General features: G+C 46.9%; 1 protein-coding gene across 1 annotated transcript in view; it reads right to left on the bottom strand.

The window, feature by feature from the left end:
- The window catches only part of sgsm3 (small G protein signaling modulator 3), a gene marked incomplete at its 3' end in the record, with an annotated part of 71,852 nt that overhangs the window by 40,102 nt on the left and 9,828 nt on the right, over window positions 1-21,922 (bottom strand). The window contains exon 2 of the mRNA XM_078206393.1: window positions 21,410-21,495. Coding sequence (XP_078062519.1) covers window positions 21,410-21,495 — 86 coding nt within the window. The remainder of the gene's footprint in view (window positions 1-21,409; window positions 21,496-21,922) is intronic.

Genomic DNA, 21,922 nt, shown 5'->3' with positions numbered 1-21,922 from the left:
TTAAAGTTTATTTATTAGTGTCACAGGTGGGCTTACATTAACACTGCAATGAAGTTACTGTGAAAATCCCCTAATTGCCACACTCTGGCACCTGTTCGGGTACACTGAGGGAGAATTTAGCATGGCCAAGGCACCCTAACCAACACGTCTTTCAGACTGTGGGAGGAAACCGGAGCAGCGAAGGAAACCCACGCAGACACGGGGAGAACGTGCAGACTCCACACAGACAGTGACCCAAGCTGGAATCAAACCCGGGTCCCTGGCGCGGTGAGGCAATGGTGCTAACCACTGTGCCACACCGATCATATTAAACTCCCTCACCACAATCAAACACTATCTACGCGTACAGGGCAGCAACCAGCAACATAAAAGAGCTAAGTACAAAAATGGGAAATAAGGATTGAAGATGCAGGAAATGCTCGGCCGGTCTGGCAGCCTCTGCGGAGAGAGAAACAGTGTTTCAGGTTGACGACCTTTCAGAAACGTTATCTCCGTCTCTCTCTCTCAGCAGATGCTGTCTGACCTGCTGAGAATTTTCAGCACTTTCAGTTTTCATACCCAAAAGGAACGCACAATCATAGAATCCCTACAGCGCAGAAGGAGGCCATTCAGCCCATCGAGGCTGCACTGACAACAATCCCACCCAGGGCCTATCCCCGTAACCCTACGCATTTACCCTGCTAATCCCCCGACACTGAGGGGCAATTTAGCAAGGCCAAACAACTTAACCCACACGTGTTCGGAGTGTGAGGGGAAACCGGAGGAAACCCACGCAGACACGGGGAGAAGGTGCAGACTCCACACACACAGTGACCCAAGCCGGGAATCGAACCCGGGTCCCTGGCACTGTGAAGGCAGCAGTGCTAATCACTGTGCCACCGTGCCACCCAATGACAACAGCTCGCACTTAGATTTAGACAAAAACAGAGAATGCTGGAAAAACTCAGCATCCATAGGGAGAGAAAACAGAGCAGAGATAATTCCAAGTCTGCATGACTCTTCTTCTGAACTACAAATGTGTTTTTCTTTATTCATTCGTGGGACATGGGTGTTGCTGGCTGGCCAGCATTTATTGCCCATCCCTAGTTGCCTGAGGGCAGTTAAGGGGTAACCACATTGCTGTGGCTCTGGAGTCACATGTAGGCCAGACCAGGTAAGGATGGCAGATTTCCTTCCCTAAGGGGACATGAGTGAACCAGATGGGTTTTTCTGACAATCGACAATGGTTTCATGGTCATCAGTAGATTCTTAATTCCAGATATTTTTTTATTGAATTCAAATTCCACCATCTGCGGTGGCGGGATTCGAACCTGGGTCATCAGAACATTAGCTGAGTTTCTGGATTAATCGTCTAGCGATAATACCACTAGGTCATCCCCTCCCCCATGTTGGATTATGTACTGCAAAGGAGGGGGTGGAACAGCGGGGGCACTGATTAGAGCTGGGAGAGATTGCAACCAAGATGTAGCAAAACTGAAGAACAAGTGACAGATGGTCCAGTGGGGGAGGGGGAGGGTGGGTTTTTGTGCAGGAACAAAAAATATTTGGGATTTTTCTTTAAAAAGTTAAGACGGAAGAGAAAGGTCACAGTCTAAAGTTGTTGGACTCAGTGTTAAGTCCTGAGGGCTGCAATGTGCCCAATCGAAAGATGAGATGCTGTTCCTCCAATCTGCGTTAGGCTTCACTGGAGCATTGCAGCAGGCCAAGGGTGGGACATGTGGGCATGAGCGCAAGCTGCTGAATTAAAATGGCAGCAACGGGAAGGTTGGGGTCATGCTTGCAGGCTGAGCAAAGGTGATCCACAAAATGGTCACCCAGTATGCGTTCAGTCGCCCCTGTGTAGAAGAGACCGCATTGGGAGCAGCGAATACAGTGGATCAGATTGAAGGAGGTTCAAGTGAAATGTTGGTTGACCTGAAAGGAGTGTTTGGGGTCTCAAACGGTGAGGAGGAAGTAGGAGGTAAAGGGCCAGGTGATGCACATTCTGCGATTGCAAGTAAAGGCTGAGTGGGTGGGGGGTGGAAAGCAAGCAGAAGGGGGACCCTATCATGGTTGTGGGAGGGAGGGGAAGGGGTGAGGGCAGAGGTGCAGGAAATGGGTCAAACCCAGTTGAGTGCCTGGTCAGCCACGATGGCAGAATGGGTTTTGGGGGGAGGGGGGTAGGTAGAGTTGAGGAAAAACACAGACATGTGTCGGAAGTGCCATTTTTGAAGGTGGCATCATCAGCACAGGTGTGACGGAGGCGGAGAAAGTGGGAGAGTGGGATGGCTGACTTAGAGAGTGGAGATGAATTTTCTGAGCAGTTTTCATAGAAATTATAGAAACCCTACAGTACAGAAAGAGGCCATTCGGCCCATCGAGTCTGCACCGACCACAATCCCACCCAGGCCCTACCCCCATATCCCTACATATTTACCCACTAATCCCTCTAACCTATGCATCTCAGGACACTAAGGGCAATTTTTAGCATGGCCAATCAACCTAACCCGCACATCTTTGGACTGTGGGAGGAAACCGGAGCACCCGGAGGAAACCCACGCAGACACGAGGAGAATGTGCAAACTCCACACAGACAGTGACCCAAGCCGGGAATCGAACCCAGGTCCCTGGAGCTGTGAAGCAGCAGTGCTAACCACTGTGGTACCTAGTTGCGTTCTGGTTTTTTAGGTGTGTGTGAAAGGGATACTAACGTTACAGCAACTTCACTGGTTAAGGACGCCTTTGACACTGCCTCTGGGTTGAGAGTGGATCATGAGAGGACGGCCTAAACCTGGATCTTGGGTTCGTGTCACACTATCGGTAACCCCCACAGCTTGCCTCCTGGACTTGCTGGTTGTCCTGTCTGGAGACAATACACATCTCTTTAACCTGTGCTTAATGCTCCCTCCACCCACATTGTCTGTATCTTTAAATGTAGCTGTAAAGATTCGCATTCTAATCAGTATTCTGTAACTTGATTTTGTGTCTCTGTATGCCCTGTTTGAGAGCAGATATCCACTCCATCTGACGAAGGAGCAGCGCTCCGAAAGCTAATGGCATTTGCTACCAAATAAACCTGTTGGGACTTTAACCTGCTGTTGTTAAAACCCTTACTGAGAGTGGATCAACAGTTAACCTAACTGCAGCTCCACCGCACCCGGAGAACACCTTTGGCTTCCTGGAGTCCACACCCTTTAGCACACAGCTAATGACTCAGCCAACACCGAGAACAGCACTGAGCAACTGAGCAGACAATAACTAATCCCAGTGTAGGCCACACCTGCAAATTACTGAGCTGAATCAGCCACACCATCATGAATTCATGCAGAGGATGCAGGATCCACACAAACTCCCAGAGTGAGTAATGCCTGGAGGAATGGCAGTCTGACTCGCATGTCAATGCGGAGCCTGAAGTGCCCTCCATGTAAGCCAGACAGCAGGGACAATAGCAACACATTTGTCTTCAACTTGCGAACACTACCATCATGTTGCAGCCATGACAGCTACTGAATCTCAAATAGCCACAGGGTTCCAAAATCCCACCAGAACCAGGCCCTCTGCCGGGGCGGGCAACCTTTTGTTAATAAAGTTTATTTATTAGTCACAAGTAAGGCTTACATTAACACTGCAATGAAGTAACTGTGAAAATCCCCTCGTCGCCAGAGTCTGGCGCCTGTTCGGGTCAATGCACCCAATCAGCACATCTTTCAGAACGTGGGAGGAAACCCACGCAGACACGGGGAGAATGTGCAGACTCCACACAGACTGTGACCCAAGTCAGGAATTGAACCCAGGTCCTTGGCGCTGTGAGGCGGCAGTGCTAACCACTGTGCTACCGTGCCACCTTGTTAGAATGTAACTGGCAATAACATTGGATCTGCTGTAATCTTACCAAAGGTAACAAGCTGTAAGGGTCAGCTGACCTCGTAAACCATGTAGCCAATGATAGAATGATGTGATAATCAGCTGACCAGCAGACTCAGTGTAAGAACCTGTGGGGAGCTTGGAGTGGCCCAGGGTGAAGCCACAGGTTTGGAGTAATGAAGTTTCTTTATTAAAGCTTTTCTTTGATTTATAAGTTGGAGTAAGTTTTGTTATATTTTTATTGTCTTAATTTGAAGAATTATTTCTGGATGAACAGCCTGGGGGACATATGTGGCGATCAGGGTTCTGAGTGCGGCCCCACGAGACATTTTGTTGACCGTTGCCCCATGCGCAGAAATGCCACATTCCGCTGATTCCTGTCCGTGTAGTTTTTTTCCTACCGGTGTGACTGAAATGATTCGCACGTAAAGCAAGGACGAGTGAAGTGAGGTGGGTGCTGATTGCTCACAACATTGACTGTGAGAGCCGTGCGCTCCCTCTGTGTCCAAAGTGTTAACAAATATTTCTTTTGTTCTTACCAAAGTTATTGACAGTTCCATGAATATGTAAACGATTCAGCATTTTTTATAACTCGTTATGAAATATTTGGCGTGTATTAAATGTATTTAACCTTACTCCTGGGGTCACGGTTGGTGAGCAAGCCCGATTTCAAGCTTGTGGCCCACTGAGATGAAGGAGGGCCACTCGTGCGGCCCACTCACTGGCCCAGACTGCCCCTCACTGCCCTAAACACTGCCAAGGTAAACGTATTGATGGAGGACTCCTATCCACTCATCAACACTCACAATGCAGTGTTTAGAGGGACGGTAGCATTGTGGTAAATGTTATTCAGATAGTAATCCATAGCCTTGGATGAATGTTCCAGAGACATGAGTTTGATTCCCACCACAATGGCTCAGGGCATTTAAGTTCAATTACATTGATGAATAAGGGTGGCACGGTAGCACAGTGGTTAGCACTGCTGCTTCACAGCTCCAGGGTCCCGGGTTCGATTCCTGGCTCGGGTCACTGTCTGTGTGGAGTGGGATTGTGGTCGGTGCAGACTCGATGGGCCGAATGGCCTCCTTCTGCACTGTAGGGTTTCTATGGTTTCTAAGATGACAGCTTATTATTAACGATCAGGAAACTATTGGATTGCTGTGAAAGTCCATCTGTTTCACCAATGTCTTTCAGGGGAGGAAGTTCAGCATCCTTACCCAGTCTGGCCTACACGTGACTCCAGACCCATACCAATGTTTTAGCAAGTCACTCAGTTTGTGGATGGCTCACTACTGATGGGTAACATAGGCTGACTTTTGCCAGCGATGTTCACATCCCAAGAATGAATTTTTAAGAGGTTGAAGCAACAGGGAGGGTACGGTGCCAACCTGGTTTGCCAAAATAAATAGGATGAAAAATAGAACTTCTTTCTGTTAGGATGGAATGGAGAACACATTCTTCGCTTGGATTTAGGGCAGTGGGATGGCACAGCGGTTAGCACCGCTGCCTCACAATGCCAGAGACCTGGGTTCAATTCTGGCCTCGGGTGACCATGTGGAGTTTGCACATTCTCCCCATGTCTGCGTGGGTTTCCTCCGGGTGCTCCGATTTCCTCCCACAGTCCAAAGATGCGTAGGTTAGGTGAATTGGCCATGGTAAATACATGGTGTTAGAGAGGGTGGAGGGCTTGGGTGAGATGCTCTTCCGGAAGATTGGTGCAGACGCGATGGGCCGAATGGCCTCATTCTGTGCTGTAGGGATTCTATGATGAGTACAGGGCGATTTGGTCGAGCTGTGTAATATTAAAAAAGGACTGGATAGATAAAACTCATGTTTGGACTCGTTGAGGAGCCTAGAACAAAAAAGGGAAATAGATAGATTTGCATTGATAGAATTCTACAGTGCAGGAGGAGGCCATCTGGCCCATCAACCACAATCCTACCCCCATAACCCTATGCTTTTACCCTAAGTATTATTTATATAGCACTTTTCACAACCACAGAATCTCCAGTCGTTCCGAGCATGGGGTGGCAGGGGGGGGGCTGGGTAAGATGCTCTTCAGAGAGTTGGGACATAATCGATGGGCTGAATGGCCTCCTTCTGCACTGTAGGGATTCTATGACCCTTGGGGAATATCACTGTCTACCAGCCTCCAGTTTAGACAAGAACCAATTACTATGACTCGTTCGTTTCTGTCCTGAAGCCAATTCTATTTTTAATTCAAATTGCACTGGTCTTCCTGCTCAATGAGTCTTGATTTTTGTTAATAGCTTTCTTTCTGTGTTACTTTGTCAAACACTCAGAGCTCATATCGACAAGCACCACTGCTCCCCTTCACCAACATTCTCTGTTGCTTCATCGAGGAACTCTATTAGATCAGTTCCCCCCACGATGATGATTTCTGAAACCTTACCCATCTCTATATTATTTTTTTCATGCGATGTGTGCATTTATTGCCCGAGAATTGAGAGGCTTGCCAGGCCATTTCAGAGGGCAGTTAACGGTTCCATTGCTGTGGCTCTGGAGTCACATGTAGGCCAGACCGGGTAAGGACAGCAGATTTCCTTCCCTAAAGGGACACTAGTGAATCAGATGGGTTTTTACAACAATCGATGATCGTTACCGTCACTGAGGTTCGCCTTCAATTCCAAATTTTAATTAATTGAATTTAAATTTCACCAGCTGCCAATGTGGGATTTGAATCCGTGTCCTTAGGCCTTTAGCCTGGGCCTCTGGTTTACTCAAACTGCTACCCCACCACCTGTGGTTACTAGGCATGCACTTACACCTCTTGCTGAATGTGGATGTTACATGTAGCATTCTCCAATCCCTCGTTATCTGTGGTGGTTTGGAAGATTGTGGCAAGTCTTTCCATTGTCTACACTCCTACTTCCTTTAACAACCTGGGATATAATCCATCCGGACCAGACAACTTAGCTGCTCTAAGCATAACTAGCGATCAACTTTCACCTCATCCATTATGTCTGTCATCTATGTCGTCAGAACCTCTTCTTTCGTAACCACCAATACAAAGTTAGCACTGCTGCCTCACAGCGTCAGGGACCCAGGTTCAATTCTGGCCTCGGGTCACTGTCTGTGTGGAGTTTACAGGTTCTCCCCGTGTCTGCGTGGGTTTCCTCCGGGGGCTCCGGTTTCCTCCCACACTCCAAAGATGTGCGGGTTGGGTTGATTGGCTATGCTAAATTGACCCTTGGTGTCAGTGGGACTGGCAGTTTAAATATGTGGGGTTAAGATAGGACCTGGGTGGGATCGTGGTCAGTGCAGAATTGATGGGCCGAATGGCCTCCTTCTGCACTGTACAGACTCTATGATACTAACTAAGTACTTTAGCACTTGCCCTTGATATCTCAAAGTGTATATTACCTTCTTTATCCATATTAGGCCCTCTTCCACCCTCACTGACCCCCTCCTGATTTGAAGAGTTTTGGGATCCCTTTTATGTTAACTACCATTCAATTCTCATATTCTCTCTGACAGCCAATTTGTCCTCTTCACCTTCTAGCTCAACTCACTGGATTTGGCTTGGTTGTGGTTTGTGGAATTTGACTGTGTGTCACGCACTCTTTTTCTTGTGTTTACCCCGTTATCAAAGGAGACCTGGCTTTGGTCCCCTTTGCATCAAGTCTAAGCCTCCCAGGAGCCTGTTCCTCGAAGATTCCTGCCGACGCTTGCGGAGCAGACAAGTTTTGAGATCATAGAAACTCTACAGTGTAGGAGGAGGCCATTCGGCCCATCGAGTCTGCATCGACCACAACCCCACCCAGGCCCTATCCCCATAACCCCATGCATTTACCCTAGCCAGTCCCACTAACACTAAGGGGCAATTTAGCATGGCCAATCCACCTAACCCTCACATCTTTGGACTGTGGAAGGAAACCGGAGCGCCCGGAGGAAACCCACGCAGACACGGGGAGAACATGCAAACTCTGCACAGGCAGTGACCCAAGCCGGGAATCAAACCCGGGTCCTGGGTTTGATTCCCGGGTCCTGCTAACCACTGTGCCACCGTACCGCTCTGTACAACCTCAACCCACTGCGTCACTATTAACTTCAATTGAATTCTGTAAAATTTTGCTCGCTGAACCCTCATTTTTTAAGTTATTCCCAATTGCAAATTCTCCTCTTTCTTATCATCTTATTGAGTGTATGTATGAAGTCCAGACCATTTCCTGGGGTTGAATGTGTGAATAAATTTTACTTCTGATTTAACCCTAAAGAAACAGAGGAGTTTTTTTTTATTCATTCGTGGGACATGGGCGTCGCTGGCTGGGCCAGCATTTATTGCCCATCCCTAGTTGCCCCTTGAGAAGGTGGTGGTGAGCTGCCTTCTTGAATCGCTGCAGTCCATGTTCTGTGGGTTGACCCACAATGCCGTTAGGGAGGGAATTCCAGGATTTTGACCCAGCGACTGCGAAGGAACGGCCGATATATTTCCAAGTCAGGACGGTGAGTGGCTTGGAGGGGAACTTGCAGGTGGTGGTGTTCCCATTTAGCTGCTGCCCTTGTCCTTCTAGATGGGGAAGTGGTTGTGGGTTTGGAAGGTGCTGCCTAAGGACCGTTGGTGAATTGCTGCAGTGCATCTTGCAGATGGTACACACTGCTGCTACTGAGCGTCGGTGGTGGAGGGAGTGAATGCTTGTGGATGTGGTGCCAATCAAGTGGGCTGCTAAGTCCTGGATGGTGTGAAGCTTCGAGTGTTATTGGAACTGCACTCATCCAGGCAAGGTTGGGGTTGACTCTGAATCAAATATGAATTGTGGATTCATACTTTTGGCCACAGAAACCTCAGAATCCTGCTGAGTTTTGTCCCTTGCCGAGTCAGAGTAAAGTAAAAAGTAAAGTTTATTTATTAGTCACAAGGCTTACATTAACACTGCAATGAAGTTACTGTGAAAATCCCCTCGCGCTCATACCAGCTTTAGCATTGTGCTGTTATTACAGGCAAATCTACCAACTTGAATTTGGGTTCAAACCTGTTTAGACTCTTGGCAGCGCATTTACTCTGAGGAAATGGACATTTGTAACTCACTCCTAATGAAGTTGTCAAAGAAAAAGTAACCCATACATGGGAACTTCAAGAAAATTTTTAACTCCCACAAATGGCTGAGTTTAGGTCAGCGGGGGCTGGGAATACTTTTTACAATGTCAACCCCGTACCTAATACAACCTCTCGATTGCAATTTGAATAGAGGTGGGATGGGGGCACAACCAGGTCATTCCCAGGAGGCGGGGTTGGTTACTTAAATCTCATAAGGGTGGCACTGTGGTTAGCGCTGCTGCCTCACAGCGTCAGGGACCTGGGTTCAATTCTGGCCTTGGGTGACTGTGTGGAGTTTGCACATTCTCCCAGTGTTTGCGCGGGTGCTCCGGTTTCCTCCCACGCTCCAAAGATGTGTGGGTTAGGTTGATTGGTCATGCTAAATTGCCCCTTTGTGTCCCAAGGTGTGCAGGTTAGGGGGATTTGTGGGGTAAATACAGGGATAGGGCTGGGTAAGATGCTCTGTCGGACAGTCGGTACAGGCTCGATGGGCCGAGTGGCCTCCTTCTGCACTGTAGGTTTTCTGTGATTCTATGACGGGGGACAGCTGTGTGGAAGAATTAAGTGATTTCCAGCTCTGCTTATGAGCCAAGAGGAGTTCTCCTACTCTGGGCGCCCAATCTAACCTGCTTCCCCCCTCAACATCGGAGACTCTGTCTCTGTTAATTGTATAAACTAAGGTTAAGTGTCTATAGGTAGTAGTGGGGGATACATTGGATAATTACTCGTGCGGAATTAAAGGAACTTTTACTGATTCTGGTGGGTGGATTAGTGTTCGGAGCTGTACACTTGTAATGTTCCCACTTTGCAGATCTGAATACCACAGAAGGCAACAAGATTGGAGCAGCAATAGTGGGTGTGTGAACTCCAGGGAACAGGTACTTCAGGTGCTAATCAAAATACTACACGCTGAACTGCCCAAAGCGGAGAAGTGTGTTCACAAAGTGATGCATGACAGTGTATTCGTTGTGGATTCATTTAACCGCGCAGTGCTAATGGCTGCGCCTCGATAGTGTGGAACAGATTGACTAAATCATTATTGAGATTCATTCAATCGTGAAAGTTATACCTGCTTTGTGTTTGCCGATGACAACACAAAGAGATCACGATTGAAGAGTGGCGCGTCCATGCAAACTAGCTGGAGTAAGCCACTTTATTAGTATTGATGTAGTCTCCGGTAAGATACATACGATTTGGAACAGGAGTAGACCACTTGGCCCCTCAGGCCTGCTCCGCCATTCAATAAGACCACGGCTGATCTGATAACCTCAATCCCACATTCCTGCCTACCCCCGATAACCTTTCACCCCCTTGTTCAACAAGAATCTATCCAGCTCTGCCTTAAAAATATTCAAAGACTCTGCTTCCATTGCCTTTGGGGGAAAGAGAGTTCGAGACTCTCTACCCGCAAGAGAAAAAAAAATTCTGTCTTAAATGAGTGACCCTTTATTTTTCAACAGTGACCTCCTAGTTCTAGATTCTCGCCACAAGAGGAAACATCCTCTCCACTTCCACCCTGTCAATACCCCTCAGGAACTTAAACGGTATCGATCAAGTCACTTTTTACACTTCTAAACATCAGTGGATACAGGCCTAGCCTGTCCAATCTTTCCTCATAAGGCAATTGGCCATTCCTGGTAGTAGACTCGGAAACCTCAGATACCGAAGCAGTCCATGACCAAATACAGCAAAGCTGGATGATATCTTAGGTTTGGACTGACAAGGGACGAATAACATTCGCGCCACACGAGTGCCAGGCAATAATCGTCACCAACAAGACAGAATCCAACCATCACTCCTTGACATCCAATGGCATTACCATCCTTGAACCCCCACTGTCAGCATCCTGGGGGGTTACCACTGACCAGAAACTGGACTAGTCATATAAATACTGTGGATACCAGAGCAGGTCAGAGGCTGGGAATCCTGTGGTAAGTAACTCGCCTCCTGACTCTCCAAAGTCTGACCTCCCATCTACAAGGCACATGTCAGGAGTGTGATGGAATACTCTCCACATACCTGGATGAGTGCAGCTCTAACAACACTCAAGAAGCTGGACACCACCCAAGATGAAGCAGCTCACTTGATTGGCACCCCTTCCACAAACATTCCCCAAGGAACAGCGGGAGCAGTGTGTACCATCTACAAGATGCACCGCAGGAACGCACCAAGGTTCCTTTGACAGCATCTTCCACTACCATCTAGAAGGACAAGGGCAGGAGACACATAGAAACACCACCAGCTGGAAGTTACCCTCCAAGACACACACCATTCCTCCCTGACAGCACTCTGGGTGTACCTACACCACATGGTCTGCAGGTTCAAAATGGTGGCTTACCACCACCTTAAGGGCAATTAGGGATGGGCAATAAATGCTAGCCTGGGCAGCGATGCTCACATCCGATAAAATGAACATAAAATAAACTTCTCCGAATATCTTTCCTTAAATAATGAGATCAAAATTATGTTCCAGATGTGATCCCACCAGTGCCCTGTACAATTGAAGCATAACCTCCCTACTTTTGTAACCAATTCCCCTCACAACAAACAATAATATTCTATTATAAAAGCAAAATACTGTGGATGCTGGAATCTGAAACAAAAATAGAAAATGCTGGAAAATCTCAGCAGGTCCGACAGCATCTGTGGAGAGAGAATGGAGCCAACGTTTTGAGTCTGGATGACCCTTGTTGTAGGTAAAATAATACCTCTGAGACTATTCGTGAGTCAAAGTACAGTGGCTTTAATACAAAAGCTTTTGGGAGAAGTAGGTTCCTAAAAGCGGTCTGCCAGGCTTCTCCCTGAATACAAATAAGTGTGGGTATTTATACATCATAGTTCCCAGCCCCAGTCACGACACAGTCCCCGGTTCCCATCACAACTCGCAGTTCCCGGCTTCAGTCACGACCCGCAGTTCGTCCGGCGGCTTCAGTCACGACGCAGTTTCTCCCTTGAAGTAACTTGTGTGGTCGTGGCTGTCCCAGCAGGATTCCTCCTTTCAAACAGCCGTTATCGCGCTTTAACATCTGCAGCTGTTTAGCTAGCAGCTAGCACACAAGCCTGCACAAACAGGTAAGGTTTACAATGTCCTTGCACAGATTCTAGGTGCAAAATTCAATAACCCTTTCCCTTCATCAGAGCTGAATAATATTCTATTAGCTTTACTAATTACCGGCTGTACTTGCATACTAGCCTTTTGTAATTCATGCACCCTCTTCCCTGCTGCCATCAGACTTTTGAGCGGACCTACCTCGCACTAAGTTGATCTTTCTCTACACCCTAGCTATGACTGTAACACTACATTCTGCACTCTCTCCTTTCCTTCTCTATGTATGGTATGGTGCGCAAGAAACAATACTTTTCACTGTATCCTAATACCTGTGAATAATAAATCAAATCAAGATGTGGAGATGCCGGCGTTGAACTGGGGTGGGCACAGTAAGAAGTCTCACACCAACACCAGGTTAAAATCCAACAGGTTTATTTGGGATCACGAGCTTTCGGAGCACTGCTCCTTCCATCAGGTGAGTGACTGTGTTGAGAGACTTCTTACAGTGCGAAATCGAATCAAACCCCAGATCCCTCTGCATCTCAGAGCTCTGCGATCTCTCACTATTTAGATAATAAGCTCTTTTGTTAGTTCTTCCTGCCGAAATGGAGAATTTCACATTTGCCGCAGTATATTCCATTTTGCCATACTCGCCTAACCTATCAAGGCCCCTTTGTAGTCTCGTGTCCTCTTCACAACTTACTTTCTGAACTATCTTTGTGTCATCAGCAAATTTATCAACCATACTTTTGGTCCCTTCATCCAATTCATTTATATAAATGAAACACAGAGTCCCCTGCGGCACACCACTCATCACATCCCACTAACCAGAAAAAGACCCACTTATGCCAACTCTCTGCTTCCTGTTAGCTAGCCGATCTTCTATCCATGCCAACGTTATCCCTTACACCATAAGCTTCGCTGTTAAGGAAACCTTCTGTGAAAAAAGGCAAATGAAACTGTACATTGACCACGATGAAGCAATTGTTTTTGGAAAGTTATGGATCTGCAGTTTATCAATGATCTCCTGCTCAAAATCTGGCGTTTTTAATCGGAATGATAGTAATGATATCATAGAATCCCTTTTGTTCTCACTGGAACAATGGAGGTGGAGGGGCGACCTGATAGAAGTCTACAAGATTATGAGAGGCATGGACAGAGTGGATAGTCAGAAGCTTTTTCCCAGGGTGGAAGAGTCAATTACTAGGGGGGATAGATTTAAGGTGCGAGGGGCAAGGTTTAAAGGAGATGTACCAGGCAAGTTTGTTTTACACAGAGTGGTGGGTGCCTAGAACTCGCTGCCGGGGGAGGTAGTGGAAGCAGATACAATAGTGAGTTTTAAGGGGCATCTGGACAAATACATGAACAGGATGGGAATAGAGGGATATAGTCCCTGGAAGGGTAGGGGGTTTTAATTCAGTCGGGCAGCATGGTCGGTGCAGGCTTGGAGGGCTGAAGGGCCCGTTCCTGTGCTGTAATTTGCTTTGTTCTACAGTGCAGAAGAGGCCATTCGGCCCATCAAGTCTGCGCCAACTCTCTGACAGAGTATTTTACCCAGGCTCTATCCCTTTAATCCCACTCATTTACCGTGGCTAATCCAGCTAACCTGTACATCTTTGGAGTGTGGGAGGAAACCCGGAGCACCCAGAGGAAACTCATGCAGACACGGGGAGAATGTGCAAACTCCACACAGACAGTAACTCAAGGCCGGAATTGAACCCGGGTCCCTGGAGCAGTGAGACAGCTGTGCTAACCACTGTGCCACCCTATCCAGAAGGACAAGGGCAGCAGATACATGGGAACACCACCACTTGCAAGTTCCCCCCCAAGCCAGTCACCGTCCCGACTTGGAAATACATTGCCGTTCTTTCACAGTCGCTGAGTCAAAATCCCGGAATTCCCTCCCTAACGGCACGTGGACTGCAGCGACTCACCACCACCTTCTCAAGGGATTAGGGCAATAAATGCTGGCCAGTCAGTGCCGCCCATGTCCCACGAATGAATTAAAAACAAGAAGAATCAGAGAGGTTAAAAAAAAACCAAACTGTCTTAAAACAACAAAGACAATTTTCTCTCCTTGTTAAAAATCCGTCTAAAGATGCGACTGATCAGGAATATACAAGGTTCAACGAGATTAATGCAAAGGGCGAAATCTAAAATGTATCGGAGGACTTTGTAAGCCTTTTATTGGCATGTGACTTTAATAAGGTAGTTGCCATGGATTGAAGGGTATGGGACAAAGACAGAAATATTTTCATTCTGCACCTGACAGGCGCGGCAAGCGGATTTAATCTTGCAACAGTAATACACGGCGGGGACAAAAGGGTGATTGTGGATAGACAAATGAATAAGGATCGGATTACCAGCTAAGTCTCTGACTGATAATGGTGTCAAATTTGCTAATGAGATGAGAGACAACTTGTGAAAACATGAACGCCGTGGTTACGAACACTGCAGCTCCAAAGTCCTTTCAGAATGGGCTCTGTGAAAGGAATCACGTGGCGTCAGTGGAAAAGCCGCTCACCATCTCAGATCAACCAAACTGCGCGTTGATGTCTGCACTGGTATATGGGGCAGCTCATGCAAAGAATGGTTTAGAGGGTATAGTCCATTCAATTGCTCTATGGGGGGAATCCCAGAACCCTGCGGGGCGATGCCCCCTGTGCCCTCGAGGCGGCTATGATTAGTTCCATTTTTTCTGCATCTGAATATTTTACGTGCAGGGAGAAGAGTTTTCATCAAAGCTGAGGTTTCGGGGAAAGTTTAGCGAGCTCTGACGGGTGGCACGGTGGTTAGCACCGCTGCCTCACAGTGCCAGGGACCCGGGTTCAATTCCAGCCTTGGGTCATTGTTTGCATGTTCTCCCCATGTCTGCGTGGGTTTCCTCCAGTTTCCCCTCAGTCCAAAGATGTGCGGGTTAGGTGGATTGGCCATGCTAAATTGTCCCTTTGTGTCAGAGGATTAGCAGAGTAAATACGCGGGATTACAGGGATAGGGCCTGGGCGTACTCTTGCAGGTGCAGGCTCGAAGGGCCGATTGGCATCCTTCTGCACTGTCGGGATTCTATGATTGATTGTATATGACCCTCCGAGATAGATTTTCATTTTGGGAATATGGTACATTACAAAAGAGAGGACCACAAGGAATCATAGAAACCCGACAGTGCAGAAAGAGGCCATTTGGCCCATCGAGTCTGCACCGACCACAATCCCACCCAGGCCCAACCCCCATATCCCTACATATTTACCCGCTAATCCCTCTAACCTACGCATCTCAGGACTCTAAGGGGCAATTTTTTTTAAGCACGGCCAATCAACCTAACCCGCACATCTTTGGACTGTGGGAGGAAACCGGAGCACCCGGAGGAAACCCACGCAGACACGAGGAGAATGTGCAAACTCCACACAGACGGTGACCTAAGCCGGGAATCGAACCCAGGTTCCTGGAGCTGTGAAGCAGCAGTGCTAACCACTGTGCTACCGTGCCGCCCCTAAGGAATGGAGAGGTCCTGTAAGGTAATAGGGCGTGACGATAAGACGGTGGTTATCCAACAGGTAATCAAACTATTAAGGTTCATTCCACACCCCTAACTGAGGTTGATTACAAATTCTAAGAATCTGAGCAGGTTATAGGGAGCGATCAGGCGCTCTGTACCTCACATACTCGAGTGTTTTGCAGTGACAGTCCCGAGAAACACAGGACAATAGAAAAGGGGCTGGAAATAGGTGGTTTGAGTGACCATAGTGCTCAGGACTGGACCAAAGGCCTTATGTGGAGCCTCAGGTGACACGTGCTCCAGGAGGCTGCAGTGAACGGATGAATGAGAGTATTGTGGGACATGCAGGGGAAAAAGCTACTGATAAGTTTAAATACAGGTCAAGTGTTCATGGTGATGGCAAGGGAGTGGGATCCACTGACTGGCAAAATGGGGCAAAGCAGCAGAAAGTAAGGAAGTCCAGTGAGGTAGTGGGCCTGAGAGTGAATCTTGCTTTCCAAATTGATCACGTACTGGAGAAGAGTATCTGACCATGTGAGAGAGAGAGAGAGAGAGAGAGAACTCGCAGCAGCCATCCCAAACAACAGCAAAGTGCAAATGGAGGTGGCAGCTTGAGTAGATTACACAATGAAAGGAGGGTGACAGAACAGTCTGACGATCGGTCCTCATAGTTTCTTCAGAAGGAACTCTTCAAAATGCAGCTAATGAAAATACAACAAAACTTACTCCAACTTATAAATCAAAGAAAGGGTTTAATAAAGAAATGCCATTACTCCAAACTTGGGGCCTCGCTCTGGGCCACTCCAAGCTCTCCACGATTCTACATAGTTCCTTATTTATAGTGAATCAGCTGGTCAGCTGACTATTACATCATTCTGTATTTTGGTTCTGTGGTTTATTGGGTCAGCTGACCCTTACATCTTGTTCCCATTGGTTACATTACATCCAATACACAGTTGTCACCGGTTACATTCTAGCACTCCTGACTGTGAAACTTGGGACACTGCAAATAAACAAAAGGTCAACTATTAAGAGGCTAAACAAAATCATCGAATCCCTAGTGCAGGAGGAGGCCATTCGGCCCATCACATCTGCACTGACTCTTACCCAGGCCCTATCCCCATAACCCCATGGATTTGCTCCGCTAATCTCCCTAACCTCTACATATCTTGAGACACTAAGGTGCAATTTAGCATTGCTGGTCCACCCAGTGTAGGTGGATTGGCCATGCTAAATTGCCCCTTAGTGTCCCAAGATGCGTAGGTTAGATGGATTAGCCACGGTAAGTGTGCAGGGTTGCAGCGATAGGGTGCGGGGAGAGGGCCTGGGTAAGATACTCTGTCAGAGAGCTGGTGCAGACTCAATGGGCCGAATGGCCTCCTGCAGCATTGTAGGGATACGATGACACACCCAACCTACACATCTGTTGGATACTAAGGGACAATTAAGAATGGAAAATCCACCTAACGCAGTCTTTGGACTGTGGTAGGAAACCGGAGCACCTGGAGGAAACCCAGGCAGACACGGGGAGAACGTGCAGACTCCGCACAGACAGTGACCCGAGGCTGGAATTGAACCCGGGTCCCTGACGCTGTGAGGCAGCAGTGCTAACCCACTGTGCCGCCCTAGAAGGAAGACAGTTGGAATAAATTTGTAGTTCGTTCCAAAGTACCAGATGGAGTCCAGTAAGCCTCGTCGCACAGGTTAACTTACAGATGGGACTTGAGGCTAAAGAGAGGCGAGTTGTTCAGGATTTGAGCTGCTGGCCACAACGGGAAACGTTATCCTCAAAGTCTTGTTAGTTCTTTTGGCCACATACTTGTGGGAGTGTTGCATCAATTGACACACAAGCCACACTTCTGCAGAGTGGAGAGAGAAGGCTTTGTGAAACTGCCTAATGAGGCTTGCAAGCCACACTTCTGCAAAGTATTGCAGAAGTGAAATTCTGGAAACTAAACAATTGCGCTTATAGTGCTTTGAGGGTCTAGTATTGTTCAGCGAGATCGGTGTTGCTGAAAGTAGGCTGCATTTAACTTTGTTGGCATCAAAAAGGGAAATTTACAGTAATCTTCATGATGCATGTTGATGATTTCTTACGGGGTGTTACCATGGAATTTGAGAAATTAGTAAAATTGAAGTGGAATTGAAGGTTGGAAGTCAGGTTTCAGGGGCTTTTAAATATATTGGCTTAGATATTAAACAGAACAAGTCTGCAGTATTGTAGAATCAGCAATGCCTTTACAGAGTGCTATTCGTATCCTGTTTAATTGTGTTAGGTCGTCATAGACAGACAACGTCATAACTAATGTCATGGATTTGCCTGATAACAACCAGACCCAGAATTGACAAAGAGAATGACGGGGTGTAATCGGCCCAACAACAAGGTGAATCTGCCAGCAGCCCACATTCAAAGGGGCTGATTAGGTGTGTTCTTTTCCCAGTAACGAGATTAACAGACGTCTAGATAAGATCAGACGTAAATAGCCTTATCATCAAGCAGGAGTTTATCGAGATGACAGATCCGGGAGAGGCATCTAGATACTAATTTGAGAGAGTCAGGAATGTAGGAGGAAAAGACAGCCCAACATACGGTGGGCAGAATCAAAGAAAGTCAGGGTAAAATTGTCAACTCCTGCAGAAGCAGAGGGGCTAGTTTAACGTAGAATCCTACAGTGCAGGAGGTGGCGATTCGGCCCACTGAGTCTGCACCGACCACAATTCCACACAGGCCCTATCCCCATAACCCCATGCATTTACCCTAGCTAATCCCCCCTGACACTAAGGGGCAATTTAACATGGCCAATAAGAACATAAGAACATAATCCACCTAACCTGCACATCTTTTGGACTGTGGGAGGAAACTGGAGCACCCGGAGGGAACCCACGCAGACACGGGGAGAACGTGCAAACTCCACACAGACAGTGACCCAAGCCCTGGGGCCATTTTGATTTTTGCTCCAGTGTCCCACCAAGGACTGTCACCCTGTTATTTTTGTTTAATTTACTGATTTTTGTTTTATGGAAGAATACAGACACTTCCCTTTTAAAATAAAAGGTTGCTCATCTGTTTATTTGATTTCTCAAGAAGAGGACAAAGAGACACTTCAGGTATTGTTCGATCCGACTTTAAGCCTCTCTTTCATGGTTATGCCTCTACCCAGAGTGTCCATGTCAAGGGAGCACGCGATATCCACTGGTGCATTTGAGGCTTTCCACAACCAGTGGGCACTGCAGGGCCTGCATCATCAGCTCTCCAAAATGACATTTTAATTTAATTTGGATAAGTTTCCTTTGAAATTGTGTGTTTTTTCCCAGTGGCCCTTGAAGAGGCGGTTCGTTAGTTAATTTGATTTTAATGAAAACTCTACAAAGAGATCCCTATTGACACTGGTTGTGGGGGGTGGTTTGAGTTAGGAATGATTCATTTGTAATGTCTCACTCTGAGTTAATGTAAAACTGAGTAAATGTGAACTTCTTATAGAATCCTACAGTGCTGGAGGCGACCATTCGGCCCATCGAGTCTGCACTAACCACAAGCCCAACCTATCCCCATAACCCCAGGCATTTACCCTAGCTAGCCTCCCTGACACTAAGGGCCAATTTAGCATGGCCAATCCACATAACCTGCACAACTTTGAAGTGTGGGAGGAAACCGGAGCACCTGGGAGGAAACCCACGCAGACACGGGGAGAACACATTTGGGCGGCACGGTAGCACAGTGGTTAGCACTGCTGCTTCACAGCTCCAGGGTCCCGGGTTCGATTCCCGGCTCGGGTCACTGTCTGTGTGGAGCTTGCACATTCTCCTCGTGTCTGCGTGGGTTTCCTCCGGGTGCTCCGGTTTCCTCCCACAGTCCAAAGATGTGCAGGTTAGGTTGATTGGCCAGGCTAAAAATTGCCCCTTAGAGTCCTGGGATGCGTAGGTTAAAGGGATTAGCGGGTAAAATATGTGGGGGTAGGGCCTGGGTGGGATTGTGGTCGGTGCAGACTCGATGGGCCGAATGGCCTCCTTCTGCACTGTAGGGTTTCTATGAACGTGCAAACTCCATACAGACAGTGACCCGAGGCTGGGAATCGAACCCAGGTCCCTAGAGCTGAGAGGCAGCAGTGCCAATGCCAGATTTAGACTTGGTGAGGCCCTAAGCTATATAAAGCTTGGAGGCCCCTTGTTAAAAAGTTACACCATTAGGTCTCACAAAGGTGCGTACCAAAACAGGACCTTGGGTCACCACAAAAAAATTGAAAACATAATTATGCCTTTTAATTATTTAATAGCAAGGTATTTAAAGTGAAAAATACAAATTATTTTCAAATGAATGCATTTACTGATTACATATTTATCATTTGGCTGGCTTGATCTCTCTCATAGATTATAACATAGTATACCCTGGAAACAATACTTAAATGTAATTTTTAAAATAATTTTAAGATACATTAATATATATTACAAAATGCTGACAAAATAAGTAATCAGGATCACTTTTATTAATATAAGTAATAATGAAATTGTTTGCAAAATCAAAAGTTTCATTGTCTCCCCTAAAAGCTAGCCCACATTCTGCTAATACGCATATCACCACAACAACACGCTCAAGCACATGTCTCCAGTTCTGTTGTTCTGTTTTTATTTGTTCTGCTAATCTTGGGTCTAAGGTTGAACCACGCTTTCTTGTCAAGTATGTCAGCAAAGCTGTTCTATGCTCTTCAGAGTTTTCATGACTTTTAATTGCAATGGGATTTCGCCAGTCAGAAAACCCACCAGAAGCTAGTGCTGCGGTTAATGTTGAAAAGAACTCGCAGACAAAGCAGTAAACACAGCCAGTTGTTGGAGAGTACACTAGCCATTCCTGATTGTATATTTCACCATTGACTTTTCTGGACTGAAAAAGACCTTTTGAACAATATCTATCTTGATTTTTGAATGACCGCTTTGAGTTTTCAAATGGGCCGTTCCAGTGTTGACACTCTGAAGGACCCTTAAGGATCCAGTATGAGAGTTCATCCTCGGTTAAGACGCCATTAACCTACATCATTGAGTTTCGTGAATTTTGTTGTTTCAGCTGTGGATGTCGGCTTTGCAACGCTCGCATTTGCATCACTTCCAGCGTTTTCCTCAGCTGAGATTCCAGACTCTGTTGTCTCAGTAGCAGAGGCACTAGGCTGTGGTTGTTTTGGACTTTGCCGATCACCTTGGGTTTGTGGATCCTTATCTGTTTCTGGAGTAAAGTAACTGTCAACTTCTGGTAATTTTTTGAGTTGCTCTTCAAGCTGGTGCTTTTTCTTTTCTGGTATCTGCTCTTCATTGTAAACCTTCTGAAATTATGTGAGGCCCCTGCGGATTGTGAGGCCCTAAGCTGTAGCTTGTTTAGCTTATGCCTAAATCCGGCACTGAGCAGTGCTAACCACTGTGCCACCGGGTGATGTCATTCACCTATTGGCTGGAAGAGGTTTAACAGCCCCCATTCTATTGTTCTCTCTCAAGTTGACTCCATTTCTGCCCCTGGGTTGCTGCCTCCTCTGGACTGATTCTCAGCCTGTCAATTTGGTTGTCTTCCAGGGCTTCCCTGCCTCACTGCCCACCTCCCCAACTTGCCACATCTAGACGCCTGCCTCAGTTAAAAGTTGGAGTCTCCATGCCTGGACTTAAACGTTGCTTAAATACGTGCTAGGAAGTGACCCATATCTACGGAATCAAAATTCATCGAGTGGTATCACCTGTAAAAGAGAAGTGGTGAGGCCAGAAAAGTGAAAAAGAAATGAGGTGCTCTTTGCGACTCAGTAGCAATAAGTGTGGAGCGACTCCACCTTCCAAACTAGAGTGGACCCCTGCCTAACAGACCAGAATTGGCAAAATAAACATTTTGGGGCGCAAACGTTTCAATTTATCCTCGCTGTAAGACTATGTGACGTAACAACCCAGCAGTAGGTTTGAGTTTGGTGTGCAGAATAAGACCTTCTCTTACCTGGGAGTACTTGGTCAGTGTATCCTGTGGCCACATGCTGGGGGTCAATGCTGTAAATGGGTCGCTGACAGAAGGTGTAAAGTTCCCTGTTAAAGGAGATCAGATACAGAATATAAATGCCAGGAAACCATCAGTAAGGAAGGCAAGGCTAGCAGCGTATAGGTCATTAACACTTGCACCTAGTAGATCTCAGGCGAGACACTAACTACTTAGGACAATTTGAAAACAGACCCAAGACAACAAATGTGAGAATCCTCACTAGAGACAGACTCCATTCAAAAGCACACGCTTCATACAGCTTTGTGCTACAGTTACTTTGTTCGCAAAGAGTTTGTGTAATTTGGGGAACCTGTGGAGGATAAGAAGTTTGAGATCATGCTCTGTGTTGAGTTAGCTGATCTCAATGAAAACAAGAGAGATTTCCATTTCTACAGTGCTCTCCTGACCGTAGGATGCCCCAAAGGGCTCTTCACCCAATGAAAGGACGGCACGGTGGCACAATGGTTAGCACTG

Source organism: Mustelus asterias, unplaced genomic scaffold (assembly GCF_964213995.1).
Source record: "Mustelus asterias unplaced genomic scaffold, sMusAst1.hap1.1 HAP1_SCAFFOLD_1480, whole genome shotgun sequence".
NCBI classification, from domain to species: Eukaryota; Metazoa; Chordata; class Chondrichthyes; order Carcharhiniformes; family Triakidae; genus Mustelus; species Mustelus asterias.
This window is presented reverse-complemented; position numbering and strand designations above follow the sequence as displayed.